At 46.0% G+C, this 17885-nt stretch overlaps 1 protein-coding gene across 1 annotated transcript in view; it reads left to right on the forward strand.

The window, feature by feature from the left end:
- Positions 1 to 15629, forward strand: part of mmp11a (matrix metallopeptidase 11a) — a 102643-nt gene extending 87014 nt beyond the window's left edge. The window contains exons 7-8 of the mRNA XM_043716177.2: positions 11309 to 11569; positions 14321 to 15629. Coding sequence (XP_043572112.1) covers positions 11309 to 11569; positions 14321 to 14454 — 395 coding nt within the window. The 3' untranslated portion in view covers positions 14455 to 15629. The remainder of the gene's footprint in view (positions 1 to 11308; positions 11570 to 14320) is intronic.
- The last annotated feature ends 2256 nt before the right edge of the window (positions 15630 to 17885 follow it).

Here is a 17885-nt window from a genome sequence, read left to right on the forward strand (position 1 = left end):
CATCTGCAAACTTGCTAATCAGACCATCTATACCTTCCTCCACATCATTTATGTACATCACAAACAACAGTGATTCCAGCATGGATCCCTGTGGAACACAACTGGTCACAGTTCTCCAGTTTGTGAAACTCCCTTCCACTACTACTCTCAGTCTCCTATTGCTCTATCCATCTAGCTTATGCACTCTGGACTCCGTGTGGCTTCACTTTCTCAATCAGCCTAGCATGGGGAGCCTTCTCAAACACCTTCCTGAAGAACACCTCATCTTCCGACTGGGGACCTTCAACCGTGTGGCATCAATGTCGACTTTACCAGTTTCCTTAACTATCCTCCCTGCACCTCATACCAGATCCAACCCTCCAACTCGACACCTCCTTGAACTGTCCTACCTGTCCAACTTCCTTCCCACCTTATGGCTCCTCCTACCTATCACTATCACTCCCCACTTCCATCTACCTATCAGCTTCCCAGCTACCTTCCCCTAACTCCCACCCTACCCTCCTATTTATCTCTCAGCCCAGCTGAAACTAAACCACTGTCTTATACGTGTTCAAATAACCTCCTTGCTCTTGTACTTTGTACCCCAACTAATAAATAATAGGCAAGGAATGTCAAAAACATTTTAAAATTATACTTGGAAAAAAGGAATTATCACAGGCATCAGGGTGCCTTGTATCAAAAAGGAAGAATTGGCAGAAACGCTGAATTGACTTTGCACATTTATTGTGGAGGGAAGGTGCCAACTTGTCTGTAATCCCAAGGAAACAAATAACTGAATCAAGTTCAGGGACAGACCACAATTAACAGGAGTTAAATACATTTCTCTCAATTTAGGAACCATTCTGATCATATATATCTAAATTGGAGAATTATGCAAGTCACTTGATACTTAAGAAAAATGATGGAGGGGAACCATGGAAATAAAGACCAGTAAGGAACAGCAGAAGGTTATTCGGCCCCTCAAGCCTGCTCTGCTGTGTTGGTCAGAATCAGAAATTGCTGGAGAATGTCAGGAGAATGTCAAGCAAAATCTTGTGGGAAGAAAGCAGAGTTAATGTTTCGACTCTGGTGACTCTTCAAAACTGTTAGCAGCTTGGAAAATTGGTATTAGCTGCAGCTGAAGTGGGGGAGGGGCACCCTGTGGGGAAAGGAGAGAGTTGAGCAGAGAACAAGATGGAGCCTAGAGAGAGAGAGAGAGAGATATGAAAGGGGTAGATAAGCAAGGAGATAATGGGTAGCAGGCCAGGGAAGAAGAAAAGCTTAATAAGAAATAATAAGAGCTATGAGTGAAAAGTGATGAATGCAACCCATATTATGTGATAGGTAGGGTATTTGGGAAAAGGTAAACTGTGCTAAAAGCAACCCATTTCATAACAGGACCAGATGTGGTGTGGGTAAAAGACATGGAAGCATGGAATCAGGTTCCAAAGTTAATGAAAATACGATAAAAATAAAAAAAATTAAGAGAGGACTGTAAATGTTGTCCTTCCCACCTATCTGCTCCGACCTATCACCATCACCCCCCCCCCCCCCCCCCCACCTGCATCTACCTATCACCTGCCCAGTCTCCTCTACCTCTCCCCATTCCTGATGAAGCGCTGATGCCTGAAATGTCGATTCTCCTGCTCCTTGGATGCTGCCTGACTTGCTGTGCTTTTCTAGCACCACACTTTTAGAGTCTAAAGTTATTGAACTCAATGTTGAGTCTTAGAGGCTGCAGAGTCCCCAAGTGAAAAATAAGATATTGTTTGTCCAGCTTGCACTAATGCTTGTTGGAACTCTGCTGCAAGCCTTCATCAGAAATATTGACGTCGGAAGATGGTGGTGTGTTGAAGTGTCAGGCAACTGGAGGCTCGGAGCCACTTTTTGTGGATAGAACTTAAGTGTTGGTGCAAAGCGATCACCTACTATGTGCTTTGTTTTCCCCCTAGTATAGGAGACCACATTATGAGCAGTGAACACAGTAGACTAGATGGAGCAAAGTGCAGGTAAATCACTGCTTCGTCTGAAAGTGTGTTTGGGCCTTTGGATTGTGAGGAGGGAGGAGATAAATGGACGGGTGTAACATCTTCTGTGATTGTGTAAAAAGGTGCCATGGGAGTATGGGGCAATGTTGGGAATGGAGGAGGAGTAAACAAGGATTTCCCAAAGACAAGAGTTCCTGCAGAAGTCTGAGAAAGGAGGGAAGGAGAGCATGTGTCTGCTCATGGCATCCTATTGGAGGCGATGGAAATGGCTGCTTATAATCCTTTGGATGTGGAGGCTGGTGGGGTGATAAGTGAGAACCAGAGAGACCCTATTGTTGTGGGAGGGAAGGAAACGGATGAGTGCAAAAGTTGGGGGAATGGACTGGACACAGTATGGTCCTGTTGACTATGGTGGTGGTGAATCCTTGGTTGAGGATGAAGATGGACATTTTCAGAGGCCCCCTTGTCAAATTTGACATCATCAGAACAGATGCGATGGAGATGGAGAAACTGGAAAAATGCAGTAGAATTTTTACAGGAAGCACGGTCTGAGGTGGTTTTTTTTATGGAAATGGAAACGGAGATATCGAGGAAGGAAGGAGTCAGAGCTGGGGGTCGAGAGTGTGGTACTGGAAAAGCACAGCAGGTCAGACAGCATCCAAGGAGCAGGAGAATCGACGTTTCCTGATAAAGGCTTATGCCCGAAATGTCAATTTTCCTGCTCCTCAGATGCTGCCTGCCCTGCTGTGCTTTTCCAGCACCACACTCTTGAGTCTGATCTCCAGCACCTGCAGTCCTCACTTTCTCCTAGGAGTCAGAGATGGACCGGGTGAAGGTGAGGGGGTGGAAATTAGAACCAAAATTGATAAATTTTTGCAGTTCAAAACCAGAGAGGGAAGCAACACTAATGATGTCATCGATGTACTAAAGAAAGAGTTGTGTACGGGGGCTGTAACAGGATCTGAATAAAGACTGTTCCAAGTAGCCCACAAAGAACCAAACATTACTGAGATCCAGGTGGTTACTCATGGCCACACCTTTGACCTGAGTAAAGTAAGAGGAGTTAAAGGAGAAGTTACTGAAACTGAGGAAGACATCGGCCAGGCAGAGGAGAGGATGGACACATAGGAATTGCATGTCCATGGTGAAGAGGATGCGGCTGGAGCCTGCTAACTGGGTATTCTGAAACTGATGTACGTTTCAGAAGAATTGTTGATGCAAGTGGGAAGGGACTGGACAAGGGGACAAAAAAATTTGTTTCGAGATATGAAGAAATAAGTTCTGTGGGGCAGGTGCCTGGGCAGTCCTGTTGTGGATTTTGAGGAGAAGGTAGAAGTGGGCTGTATGGACTTGGGAGATTATGAACTTAGAGGCTGTTGAGGGGAGATCCCATGTGTGATGAAGTTGGTGTCAGTCGTGGACATAATGGCCTGATACTTGATAGTAGGGTAATGGTCCGGGGGAGCTAGGAGGAAGTGTCTGAGAGCTTTGACATCAAGCCTTAAGAGAATCCTGAACCAGGATTCCTCAGTCCCCTTGTACTTCACATTTCTGAAGCCTTTCCCCATTTAGAAAATGTCCTATGCCTCTATTCCCACTACCAAACTACATAACCTCATACTTTCCCACATTTGCCTTCTGCCACACATTAGATTAGATTAGATTACTTACAGTGTGGAAACAGGCCCTTCGGCCCAACAAGTCCACACCGACCCGCCAAAGCGCAACCCACCCATACCCCTACCCCTACATTTACCCCTTACCTAACACTATGGGCAATTTAGCATGGCCAATTCACCTGACCCGCACATCTTTGTGACTGTGGGAGGAAACCGGAGCACCCGGAGGAAACCCACGCAGACACGGGGAGAACGTGCAAACTCCACACAGTCAGTCGCCTGAGGCGGGAATTGAACCCGGGTCTCTGGCGCTGTGAGGCAGCAGTGCTAACCACTGTGCCACCGTGCCGCCCACAATCTAGACTGTCTAGACATCTAGACTGTCCAAGTCTTTCCTCAGCATCCCCACCTCCTCAAAGCAACCTGCCTCTTTATCTGTCTTTGTGCCACCGGCAAACTTCGCAACAATGCCTTCAGTTCCTTCATCCAGCTTGTCAGTCTATAATGTGAATAGTTGTGGTTCCCAGTACTGACCTCTGCAGAACTCTACTACTCACCAGCTGCCATCCTGAAAAAGATTCTTTTTATCCCCACTATCTGCTTTCTACCTATCAGCCAATCCTCTATCCATGACAGTACCTTCCCATGATCTCTTATTTAGCACCCTGCTGTGCAGCACCTTGTCCAAGGCCTTTTGAAAATCCAAATATATCATGACTGGCTCTCCTTTGTCTCACTTTCTCATTACCTCCTCAAAGAATTTTAACAGATTTGTCAGGCACCACCTCTACTTGACAAACCTGTTCTGACTCAGCCTTATTTTGCCATACACTTCCAAGTACTCTGCAATCTTATCCTTAGTAATGGACTCTAAAATCTTACCATTGACTGACGTTAGGCCTACCTCCCTTCTTAAACAAGAGTGTTGCATCAGCCATTTTCCTCTGGGACTGACCCTGACTCTAGTGATTCCTGAGAGATCACCACCAATGCCTCCACCATCTCCCCAGCTAAATACTTTAGAGCCCTGGGTCTATCCAATCTGCATGATTTATCCACCTTCAGAACTTTCAGCTATGCCAGCACCTTCTTCTTAATGATGGCTACTACACTCACTTCTGCCACCCACCGCTCTCTTGAAGTTCTAGTATAATACTTCTGGATGCTATTTATCTGGACTTCCAGACAGCATTTGACAAACTCTCTCATAAGAAACTGGGAGTTCAAGTTGAAGTTCATGGAATTGAAGACAATTGAATGATCTAGTTCAGAAATTGACTGAGCAGCCAGGATAATACTCAGTTTGAGATGAGCAATACCCTAGCAACACACAACTCCCAAGAACATTTTTTTAAAAGGTACTGCATTGGGCAAGATATGACTCTTGACATCTTCAATGATTTACTACATCTGTTAACTACTTAAATGATGCGTTAAAAAAACATATTTCCAATTATGCTAATGAAACAAAGGTAGGTGTCATTGTAAACAGCCTGGATGGGGACAATCTCAAGGAAAGAGTAATAAACTAAATAAAAGGACAAAAAGATTTCAGTGAGTACAACTGTGAGTAAGGTTGCACATCAGTGTGAGAGAGCCTTTGTCTGAGTAAGACAGAGGCCCAGTGATTATATCCAGGAATTTTGTTTAAAGTGAGAATTTGATGCAGAAGGAGAAAGTAGTGCTTAGAGTAATGTTTACTGCAAGAAGTATAATGTAGGGAGGAGGTGCTTTTCTCCTCTACTCTTTTTTTTTCCCCAGTACATTCATTGATAAGAAACAGCTATTAGGGACTCAGTTAGAAAAGCATATTATTTTTACAGAAGTGGCTATACTTTGATTTAACTGAAAAACACCAGGAATGAGGGCAAGTCTAATAAAATAAGTAATCCAAAACAGATAAAAATTAGTATGACTGAAGTAAAGCTTAAACATAGCACCTATTTTTGTGCTGTCTGCAAATTTGGCTCCAATACACCCACTTCCTTCCTGCAAGTCAATTACAATACTTAAAAGGCATCTGGATGGATGTATGAACAAGAAGAATTTAGAGGGATATGGGACTAGGTCAGATTGGGATGTCTGGTTGGCACGGATGAGTAAAACCCAAGGGTCTATTTCTATGCTGTATGATTCTATATTTTGTAAACAGTTGTGGTCCCAGCACGGATCCCTGCAGAACCCCTGTCACAGGTCGCCAACCTGAAAAAGAACCCTTATTGACTCTGTGACTCAGCCCCTTATTCCCACTCGTTCTTTCCTGCCCGTTAGTCAGTTCTCTATTTGTACCAATATACTATCTCCAACACACCTGGACGCTTATCCAATGACTTACCATTTTGTGATATGTCTTGTTGAACGTCTTTTGGAAGTCCAAATCCAACGCATCTACTGGTTAAGGCTTCCTGAAAAACTGTAATAAATTAGACAGACACAGTTTCCCTTTCATAAAGCCATGCTGAATCTGCATGATTAGATTATGATGTTCTAAATGTTCTGCTATTAGTCACTTAATAATTGTTTCTATTACTTATCCAACAATAGATGTTAGGCTAATTGTCATATAATTACTTGCATTTTGGCTCCCTCTGTTTTTGAATAGTTGATGTCAGAGTAAGGGAGAAAATAATGGAGTTTAAATCAGGATTATTGTGCATGTATGTGAAAGCATGGAGTACAATACATAAGATTGGAAAGTTCTGGCTGTTGAACATTGCTTCATCATAAAAGGTGTTCAGAAAATATAGCAAGGAGGAAGATGTGGCAGTATTGGTTAAGGCAAGCAGGTCCCAGATGTTTATGGCTCAGAGTTAATTTGGCCTGAGCTAAGGAACAGAAGAAATGCAATTACATTGCTTAATATTGTCTATAGACCACCAAATGGTGGGAACAATCTGCAGAGAAATTATAAAAATATGCCAATAATATATTTGAGTAGTGGGGACTCCAATTATATTTTTGTTGTTCTTTTATCTTCTATTCTATTTATCAGTACATTCATTAGTAAGAAATTGCTGTTTGGGACTGTCTTTAAATTACTGTAAGTTAGAAAAGCATATTATTAATGGCGACCTAAGTTACCCAAATATAGACTGGGATACTGATCCTGTAAGGGGCAATTACGGGCAAGTATTCCTGGACTGTATTAGGGAGAGTTTCCTACAGCAGTATGAATGGATAAGTGAGCCAAGTGGATCAATTGTCAATGGAGAAACATTTAGGAGACAGTAATCATAAGGTTCAGGATGATGGTGGAGAATGACGTGAAGGATTCCAGAATAAGAAAGATCAATTGGCAGGGAGCCAAATTCAATGGACAAGAATGGAGCTGGGCCAAATAGGCTGGAATAAAAAGTTGGCAGAAAAACTGTAACTGAGCAATTGGCTTCAAAGAGAAGATGGTTTCAGTATAGTCAAGGTTTATTATCTCAATAGGGAAAAGTAGGATAAACAAATCCAGAGCTCCCTGGATGACAGACGAGATAGAAATGGAGAGCATTAATCCTCTCATTGAAGTCCCTTGCTCTGGTAGTTTAAGGCTCTTCATGTGGTGTTTACACATGTAGGGGAGAGGCATTGGCCACTATTAATCCAGAGGCCTAGATAATGTTCTGGGGACCCAGGTTTGAATCCTACCTTGGCAGATGGTGAAGTTCGAATTCAATAGAAAAAGTCTGGAATTGAGAGTCTAGTGATGGTCACGAAACCATTGTCAATTGTTGGAAAAACCCATCTGGTTCATGATGTCCTGCTGTCCTCACCTGATCTGGCCTACACGTGACTCCAGACCCACAACAGTTGACTCATAATTGCCCTCTGGGTAATTAGAAATCGGCAATAAATACTGGTCTAGTCAGTAATGCTCTCATCCTGTGAACAAAGTAAAGAAAAAACTATGAATGCTTCATTCCAAGGATCCCAATTGTCCAGTCAGGTCTGTTGCAGACTATTCAAAAACAACAACCAAATGCACGACCAATACAAACCAAAAAGCCACTGGCGTGTGATGTCTCTGCTGATCCATTAGTGATCAATACTGACCCTCCTGTCCATCAATGGCCATTACAGAGCATCAGGAAAGAGTGCCTCAGATCTATCTGCCATGCAATGAGATTCTGACTGATCTGTAACCTAATGTGAACTGACATTGGTTTCGAAAAGGCAGCTTAGGCTTCCTCAACTTAATTTAATGATAAAGTAATAGTGAAGATTGATAAATGAAATGAAATGGGAAGTTTGTCTATAATGATTTTAAGAAAGTGTTTGGCAAAATACCATATAGCTAGAAGGATGGTCAGCAGTGTAGTCAGTGCAAGGATCACTGCTTTTCTGATGGAAATATCAGTGACTTGGGTTTTGGAATTCAGAGTAAAATCTAAAACTATTGCTGATAATACCAAATCTTGAGCAGTGAAAACAATGGGGAGGATCTCAATTGACTGCAATGTGACACAGGTAGGCCAGCAAAATGGATAGATGGAAAAAGTGACTAATTAAGACCATATGAACTGGAGTAGGGCACTCAGCTACTTGAGCCTGCTCTGTTATTCCATGGGATCACGGCTGATCCAAAATTTCTCATATCCACTTCCCTTCCCATTTCCTTGATTCCTCCTCGAAAGTGGCCACGTAAGTAGATAGGATGGTAAAGAAGGCATATGGCATGTTTGCCTTTATTGGTCAGGGAATTAAGTACAAGAGTCAGGATGTTATGCTGCAGCTTTATAGGACTTTGGTTAGGCCACACCTGGAGTATTGTGTTCAATTCTGGTCACCACAATGCAGGAAGGATGTGGAGGCTTTAGAGAGGGTGCAGAAGAGATTTACAAGACTGCTGCCTGAATTTGACGGTACGAGCTTTAAGGAGAGGCTAGAAAAACTCGGGTTGTTTTCTCTGCAGCGGCTGAGATGTCATAGAAGTCTATAAAATTATGAGATGCATAGATAAGGTTGACGGTCAGAATCTTTTTCCAAGAACTGAAATGTCTAAAGTAGGGGGCATGCATTTAAAGTGAGAGGGGGAATGTTCAAAAGAGAAGTAAGGGGCAAGTTTTTTATGCAGAGTGGTAGGAGTTGGTACGCACTGCCAGCGGTGGTGTTAGAATCAGGCACAATTGAGGTGTTTAAGGGATGTTTGGATAAGCACATGAATATGCAAGGAGTGGAGGGAGATGGATCAAGGGCAGGTTTAGATTAATTTGGTGTCATGTTCGGCACAACATCGGTTCATGTGCTGTACTATTCTATGTTCTATGACAATTTACTAATCTCCTACTAATTTGATACAGAGAATTGTGAGGTAGTGTATTTTGGAAGAGGAGATAGGAAGAGGTGATATAAATTTCACAGTAAAGTTCAAAAGAGTGTGCAGGATGGGGGAAGAGGGACACATACGTCCATCTTTGAAAATGGCAAGGCATCTTGGGAGAGAGATCAGCAAAACATTTTGGATCTTTGGTTTTTATACTTACAGTATTGAATATGAAAGCAAAGAAATAATGTTGTACTGTTGGCTTAGCCCGAGCATTACATCCAAGAATTACAAAAATTAGCTTTATTGACACGTACTCACAGGAGTACATTGAAGAGTTTACAGTTCACCCTTTACAGCGCCAACTTATGTGCCGAGGTATCTAGATACAGATTCTTAAGCACAGATTCGCAGGGGGAAAAAAACATGGAGAAATAAACAGATAAAAAGCCCAGCAAAAATTAGGAAAAAAGAAACAAAAGTTCAGAATAAAAGTCCTTCCAACCCAGACTGCAGCACACTTCACCTTGAGGCCAGGAGTGCAAGATCAAGTCCACCCTGATGCTGGGAGTTCAAGGCCACGCCGAAGCTGGGAGTTTGAGTCCATGTTGAGGTGGGGAGTCCATGCTGGCTTTCACCCCGGACATCGCTGATGCAGCCTGAGGACAGGAGATAAAAAGAAAAAAAATGCAAAGAAAGATAGGAAAAAAGAATTTGAAGTGGGCAAGTTCTGGCTCAGGAGTCTTTCTCTGCCACCATCTTGGAGTCTTTTTTTTGACAGTAATATAATAAGACATTTTTAGGAAGTATGCAAGGGTCGTTGGCAGGAGGCAGATGAGATTTACCAGAATGGTTCCAGGGATGATGGGAATTTTAGCTGTGACATGAGGTTGGAGAAGCTAATGTTATTATCCTTGGAGCAAAGAAGAGTGAGGGGAGATTTGATGACAAAATGCAGGATGACGACTGAAATAACTCCACAGACGCTGGCATCCTATCACTAAGTCACCCTTTATTTACATGTGCATATTTCTTGACACTAGCCTGGCTTCCTCAGAGCCAGCTCTAAGAGTGACAAAAACTATGCCAGTCCTGTTTATATCTACTAGCCAGGGCTCCCTGATTGGACCAGATTAGCAGCCTCAATCAAGGAACTCATATCCTTTAAGGTCTACATGACTGACTTCTACAATCACCACAGAGACAGATTTAGATAAGTTATAGAAGGAAAAATGAACAGTGGCTGATAGTTTAATGGCTGGAGAACACAGGTTTAATATTTAGCAAAGAGATGATTAGATTACTTACAGTGTGGAAACAGACCCTTCAGCCCAACAAGTCCACACTGACCCATCGAAGCGCAACCCACCCATTCCCCTACATTTACCCTTTTGCCTAACACTACGGGCAATTTAGCATGGCCAATTCACCTGACCTGCACATCTTTGGACTGTGGGAGGAAACCGGAGCACCCGGAGGAAACCCACGCAGACACGGGGAGAACGTGCAAACTCCACACAGTCAGTCGCCTGAGTCAGGAATTGAACCCAGGTCTCTGGTGCTGTGAGGCAGCAGTGCTAACCACTGTGCCACCGTGCCGCCCAGGAAGAATGTTAGGAAGAACATTTTATGCAGTGAGTGGTACAACGTGGAACTTGCCTCCTACCAGGGTGGTGGAAGTGGAGTCAATCATGATGAAAGAAGAAAATTTGGTGAACACTTGAAGGTAATAAATTTGCATGGTTCTATGAATATAGCAGGTGAATGAGATTACCTGGATTGCTTCATGGAGAGCTGGAATTGACTCGATGGGTCAAATGGTCTGCATTGTGCAGATTTGCTAACTCTGTCAATCTCAGGTGTGTTATACCTCCATGACTATAATGAAAAGGCCATGTTTATGACCTGACCCTTACTATGTTCATTGGCAGCACCATGATTGGTCGCCCTACTGTAGAAAGGATATTATTAAATTAGAGGATTCAAAAAGATTTAGCAGGATGTTGCCGGGAACAGAGGGTTTGAGTTATAGGGGGAGGCTGGGTAGGCTGGGACTTTTTTCACTGGTGCCCTAGGAAATTGAGAAGTGATCTTACAGAGATTTATAAAATGATGAGGGGCATAGACAAGGTGAATAGCAAAGGTATTTACCCTAAGGTCAGGGGGTTCAAAACTAGAGGTATATTTTTAAGAAGAAAGGAGAGGAGAAAGATTTAAAAGGGATGTGAGGAGCAACTTTATTACAGAGTGAGTTATTTGTATGTGAAATGACCTGCCAGAAGAAGTGGTAGATGCAGATACAGTGACAATATTTAAAAGACATTTGGATAGGTACGTGGGTAGAAAAGGTTGAGAGGGATATGGGCCAAATGCAGGCAAGTGGAACTAGTTTAGATTGGGAAATCTCCTCGGCATGGATGAGTTGGGCCAATGTTTCTTTTTCTGTGCTGTATGACTCTATTTTCTTCCAGGCTCCAATTACTGGATCTATGATGGAGAGAATCAAGTCTTGGGGCCCAGGTTAATCTCTGAGTTGGGTCTTTCTGCGGTGGATATCCAGGCTGCTCTGATGTGGGGCTTGGAGGAAAAGAGGAAGATCTATTTCTTTAAAGGAAATAATTACTGGCGATTCAACATGAACCAAAATGCTTTGGACAGTTTCTACCCACGGAATACTAATGATTGGCGAGGTATTCCTGCCAACATCAATGGGGCATTCCAGGACGAGCATGGTGAGCAGCATTAGCTGGGTCCAACTCACTCTGTAGTTGGGGTGTCAATTGCTTGTAGGGATTTGAGCCTAAGCCACACGGACCCCTTCCCTCCCCTTTCAACCCCCTGTGAAAGTTGCTCTGCCCACTTAGATCCCCATGAGGGTGTGGCTATGCCAGCACGGACCCTTGCATTGGGGACACTTGCACTGGTTGAGAAGGCATTTGACCCATCTAGGTCATGAATTTGGGAAATCGCAGTCTCATTGTAAAAACATTGTTGTTTATTCAATTATTCCTGGGTTTCTGCCTCTACTGCTTCCAAGGAATACATTCCATGATGAGCAGACCTTGTGTGAAACAAGCTCCAGCTTGTCTTTTTTTTGAGGACTGACCATTCACTGCAGCCTCACAGCACCAGGGACCTGGGTTCGATTCTAACCTCAGATGACTGTCTGTGTGGAGTTTGCACATTCTCCCCATGTCTGCGTAGGTTTCCTCTGGGTGCTGTGGATTCCTCCCACAATCCAAAGATGTGCACGTTAGGAGAATTGGCCATGTTAAAGTGCCCATAGTGTTCAGGGATGTGTAGATTAGTCAGGGGAAATGTAGAGTAATAGGGTAAGGGAATGGGTCTGGGTGGATTACTCTTCGGAGAGTCAGTGTGAACTTATTGAGCCAAAGGGCCTGTTTCCACACTGTAGGAATTCTATGATTATCTCATCGTCAATGTTTTAGTTGCAGTCACCCCTACTTTGTGGTTTTAGTATGTTTTGGATCTCTCCAATCTGCCTGTTTAGTCATTTTGAAAATTGCCAGTCCCTCCACCATTTTTTCATCACTGAGTCCACAAATCAGGTATCAAAAATGGATTCAGTACGTAAGCTGTGATCTGATCTCAGTGAATAGTGTTCAGTCTGGTCCCCAAAACATGAAGATTTTTCCCGGATGTTTTTTCCAGTTACCTGCTGTTTAAATAGATGTCACTGCTTCTCAAAAGGGAGCTTCGGCGGTCCAAGCCAACTTTAATATTAACAGATGGTAAAAGAATCACAAGATACTCTTTGACTCATGACAATGACAGCTTGTAGATCCTCAAGTGACTCCACAAACATTGAAGTAGCCTGTGTGCTGCCTGGGATCCCAGAGACTGGGACTGTACAGACTGGACCCCACCCACAGGCCAATGTCTGTATGCTTAGCTGAAGCTACTGATGATCTTATAAAGAATAGCATTTCACAGGAACTATGTAAATTGTAAAGAATAGTGGACCCAGCACTGATCCTGTGGCCCACCTCTCATAACATCCTGTCAACCTATAAATTTATTCCTTCTCTCTGCCTCCTGTTAGCCAGCCAGTCTTCTAACCATGCTATTACTTTAACCCTACAGCATGAGCTTTTATATTTTGCAAAAACCTTTGGTGAGGCACATTATCAAAACAATTTGCTCAGTACCACTTACCTGGTAATTGTTATTTTCTTGAGTTCCTCCCTCCCTTTCAGTTCCCGATTTGGAATTGTTTCCAGGATGCTGCTAATGTCCTCTCTCATGAAGATTAATGCAAAATGTCTGTTTCATTCTTCGCCATCTCTTTAATCACCATTATTAATTCCTAGGCTCACTTTTTGTGTGATCAACACTTTTTTTTTCTTTTCCTATCCATTGTTTATATCTTTACTCAATTCTATGTCTTCTTTGAATTTAATACCACCATCGACTTTTTAGTTAATCACAGATAGGGGGTCCATCCCTTAGAACTTTTCTTATTTGTTAAAATGTACCTTGTCCACACTTTCTGGAATATCCCCTTAAATGTTTGCCACTGCATCTTTATTGACAATCCCTTAAATTAAACTCCTAGTTCATCTTCACTAGCTCTGCTTTCATGTGCTCATCATTGCTCCTGTTTAAATTCAAAATGGCAGTATGTTGGCTCAGTGGTTAGCACTGCTGTTGCACAGTGTCAGGGACCCAGGTTCAACTTGACCATCGGGTGAGTGGTCCCACACTTCTCTCCCTTAAAGTGCATGTAAAATGCAATCACACAATGGGGGCTCTTCAAGGGCATTTTTCTCTGAGGTCAGTAATTAAACCAATGTTGTTGATCAAAGCCAGTTCTAAGTGTAGCCCACTCTCTGGCTCATGCCATAACACGCGGGTCTAAGAAACTGTCCTGAAAACAAACACTTGATGAAAGCCCAACGACCCTCCAAAGAGCATCCCACCCCTGCCCTATCCTTGTAAACCTGCATTTCCCATGGCCAATCCACCTAGACTGCACATCCCTAGACATTATGGGCAATTTAGCATGGCCAGTCCATGTAACATGCACATCTTTGGACTGCCAGAGGAGACCAGAGCGCCCAGAGGAAAAACACACAGACACAGGAGAATGTGCAAATACCGTACACTCACCCGATGGTCAAGTTGAACCTGGGTCCCTGACACTGTGCAACAGCAGTGCTAACCACTGAGCCAACATACTGCCATAGATTGTTATACGCATTTGACAAGCTCCCATTATTTCTTCCTTGTTACCCTGTCCTACCATGTGGTTACTTTTAAGGGGTGTTGAAATCAAATCCCACAAGTGACCACTAACCTTTTATTATTCCTCATCTCCACCCAGACTGTTTCTATATCCTATTTTCCTGAGTTAAATTCATTCCCCATATGTTGCCGGCCACCTGAGCTTTTCACATGGTTCACATGTTAAATCACTGAAGCTTTCTTCTTCAAACTCTAACTCTGACCCTCTGTGTTGACAGGTTACGCTTACTTTCTCCGTGGAAGGTATTACTGGAAGTTTGACCCCGTGCAGATGAAGGTACAGGAAGGATATCCACGGCTGATAGGCCATGATTTCTTCGGATGTGCTTCTTCCCGTCAGTTGTACACATGACTCTGACAGATGCTCAAGACGACGGGAACTGCTGGTGGAGATTCCCAATACTGTGATGTTCCCATCCACCATTCAGTGGCTTTCTCATTTCCCACTTCCTTTCCTGGGGCTTTCTTCTGAACGATGATCCATAGTTGATTTGACTCTTGATTTGTGACAAGCTGGAGAAAGATTTGGCACAAGTGTGCCTCAGTTTGCTCCTCTAGATTTGGAATGACCGAGGGCTCCATTTAGGGATAGCTGCCCTTCTACACCTAAAACTGTACAATACCAACATCTGGAAAGCCTTGAGTACAATTCAGAAGAATCTAATATTGAACAGATATCTGATTACTTTTTCAGCTTGGCGGAACCTATTACATTATTTGCATTAGTTGATAGTTTCTAGGCCGGAACTTATTTTGAGGAGGGAAATGCCTTTGTCTTTCTTGTAAAGTCCTGTCATCAGGTTTGAAGCCTCAGTGTGAGAAACAATTTGACAATTCTGGAAACATTAGGTGGGGTGACCAGGGACTCAGACCCTGCTACTGGACAGCCACATTTGGTGTATTTGTCTGTATGTGTACGATTGTCAAGTACACACTCTCACTGAACAAGCATCTGTCAGTCCATCAAACTTATTGTTCTGTCTGATAACAAGCAGCAGAATAGAAAAAGTGGTGAGAGATACTAGATTTCCCACTTGTTCTGCTTGTCACCATGTCTCCAGTATTGACAGGTTCCTAAATCCACATCAGGTCATAAAGAAAGTGAATTGGAAACTGGTAGCTCGGTGGATGATTCTGCCCCTTTATTGTGCAATTTGCAGCAATCACTAGGTTGCAGGTTCGGTTCTCGGTATGTACAGACATTGGCAGTTGGATGTAGCTTAAACTCAGGTTGACCCCATTAGTGAATAATCAATTAACTGTGACCCAGTCCAGGCATTCCCATTTCACAGTTCCAGCACAACTGAGCAGGGGCTTGGAGATGATCCTCATTCAAAATTATTACAGTGCAGCTGGAGACCATTTGGCCCATCATGTGTGCACCAGCTCCATTATCTACCTGGGCACTATTAACGACGGCCATCCTCCTGCCTTTTCAATTATCCGTGCACACGGTTACTATCCAAAAACACATACAATTCCCTGTTGAATACGTTAATTGAACCTGCTTCCACATTTTCAGGCAAAGCATTCCATAATCACACTACAGTCCTAACACCCTGCCCTCACTCCCTGTGCTCAGTCCCCTGCCCTCACTCCCTGTGCTCAGCCCCTGCCCACACTCCCTGCGCTCAGCCCCTGCCCACACTCCCTGCGCTCAGCCCCTGCCCACACTCCCTGCGCTCAGCCCCTGCCCACACTCCCTGCGCTCAGTCCCTGCCCTCACTCCCTGCGCTCAGCCCCTACCCTCACTCCCTGTGCTCAGCCCCTACCCTCACTCCCTGTGCTCAGTCCCCTGCCCACAGTCCCTGCGCTCAGTCCCTGCGCTCAGTCCCTGCCCTCACTCCCTGCGCTCAGACCCCTGCCCTCACTCCCTGCGCTCAGACCCCTGCCCTCACTCCCTGCGCTCAGACCCCTGCCCTCACTCCCTGTGCTCAGTCCCCTGCCCTCACTCCCTGTGCTCAGTCCCCTGCCCTCACTCCCTGTGCTCAGTCCCCTGCCCTCACTCCCTGTGCTCAGCCCCTACCCACACTCCCTGTGCTCAGTCCTTATCCTCACTCCCTGCGCTCAGTCCCCTGCCCTCACTCCCTGTGCTCAGCCCCTAACCACACTCCCTGTGCTCAGTCCTTATCCTCACTCCCTGTGCTCAGTCCTTGCCCTCACTCCCTGCCCTCACTCCCTGCCCTCACTCCCTGCGCTCACTCCCTGCGCTCACTCCCTGCCCACACTCCCTGCCCACACTCCCTGCCCACACTCCCTGCCCACACTCCCTGCCCACACTCCCTGCGCTCAGTCCCATGCCCACACTCCCTGCGCTCAGTCCTTACCCTCACTCCCTGCGCTCAGTCCCCTGCCCTCACTCCCGGTGCTCAGTCCCCTACCCTCACTCCCTGTGCTCAGCCCCTGCCCACACTCCCTGTGCTCAGCCCCTACCCACAGTCCCTGTGCTCAGTCCTTATCCTCACGCACTGTGCTCAGTCCCCTGCCCTGACTCCCAGTGCTCAGTCCTTATCCTCACTCCCTGTGCTCAGTCCCCTGCCCTCACTCCCTGTGCTCAGTCCCCTGCCCTCACTCCCTGTGCTCAGTCCCCTGCCCTCACTCCCTGTGCTCAGCCCCTACCCACACTCCCTGTGCTCAGACCCTGCCCTCACTCCCTGTGCTCAGTCCCCTGCCCTCACTCCCTGTGCTCAGCCCCCTGCCCTCACTCCCTGTGCTCAGCCCCCTGCCCTCACTCCCTGTGCTCAGCCCCCTGCCCTCACTCCGTGCTCAGCCCCCTGCCCTGACTCCCTGTGCTCAGTCCCTGCCCTGACTCCCTGTGCTCAGTCCTTATCCTTACTCCCTGTGCTCAGTCCCTATCCTCACTCCCTGTGCTCAGCCCCCTGCCCTCACTCCCTGTGCTCAGCCCCCTGCCCTCACTCCCTGTGCTCAGCCCCCTGCCCTCACTCCCTGTGCTCAGTCCCCTGCCCTCACTCCCTGTGCTCAGTCCCCTGCCCTCATTTGCTGTGCTCAGTCCCTGCCCTCACTCCGTGTGCTCAGTCCCTGCCCTCACTCCCTGTGCTCAGTCCCTGCCCACACTCCCTGTGCTCAGCCCCTGCCCACACTCCCTGTGCTCAGTCCCCTGCCCTCACTCCCTGTGCTCAGTCCCCTGCCCACACTCCCTGTGCTCAGCCCCTGCCCACACTCCCTGTGCTCAGCCCCTGCCCACACTCCCTGTGCTCAGCCCCTGCCCACACTCCCTGTGCTCAGCCCCTGCCCACACTCCCTGTGCTCAGCCCCTACCCACACTCCCTGTGCTCAGTCCTTATCCTCACTCCCTGTGCTCAGTCCTTATCCTCACTCCCTGTGCTCAGTCCTTATCCTCACTCCCTGTGCTCAGTCCCCTGCCCTCACTCCCTGTGCTCAGTCCCCTGCCCTCACTCCCTGTGCTCAGTCCCCTGCCCTCACTCCCTGTGCTCAGTCCCCTGCCCTCACTCCCTGTGCTCAGCCCCTGCCCACACTCCCTGCGCTCAGCCCCTGCCCACACTCCCTGCGCTCAGCCCCTACCCTCACTCCCTGTGCTCAGTCCTTATCCTTACTCCCTGTGCTCAGTCCCTATCCTCACTCCCTGTGCTCAGTCCCCTGCCCTCATTCGCTGTGCTCAGTCCCTATCCTCACTCCCTGTGCTCAGTCCCTGCCCTCACTCCCTGTGCTCAGTCCCCTGCCCTCACTCCGTGTGCTCAGTCCCTGCCCTCACTCCCTGTGCTCAGTCCCCTGCCCTCACTCCCTGTGCTCAGCCCCTGCCCT

The sequence above is a fragment of the Chiloscyllium plagiosum genome, unplaced genomic scaffold (assembly GCF_037043375.1).
Source record: "Chiloscyllium plagiosum isolate Xiang-an unplaced genomic scaffold, Cpla_swu_hap1 HiC_scaffold_24, whole genome shotgun sequence".
Taxonomy (NCBI): Eukaryota; Metazoa; Chordata; class Chondrichthyes; order Orectolobiformes; family Hemiscylliidae; genus Chiloscyllium; species Chiloscyllium plagiosum.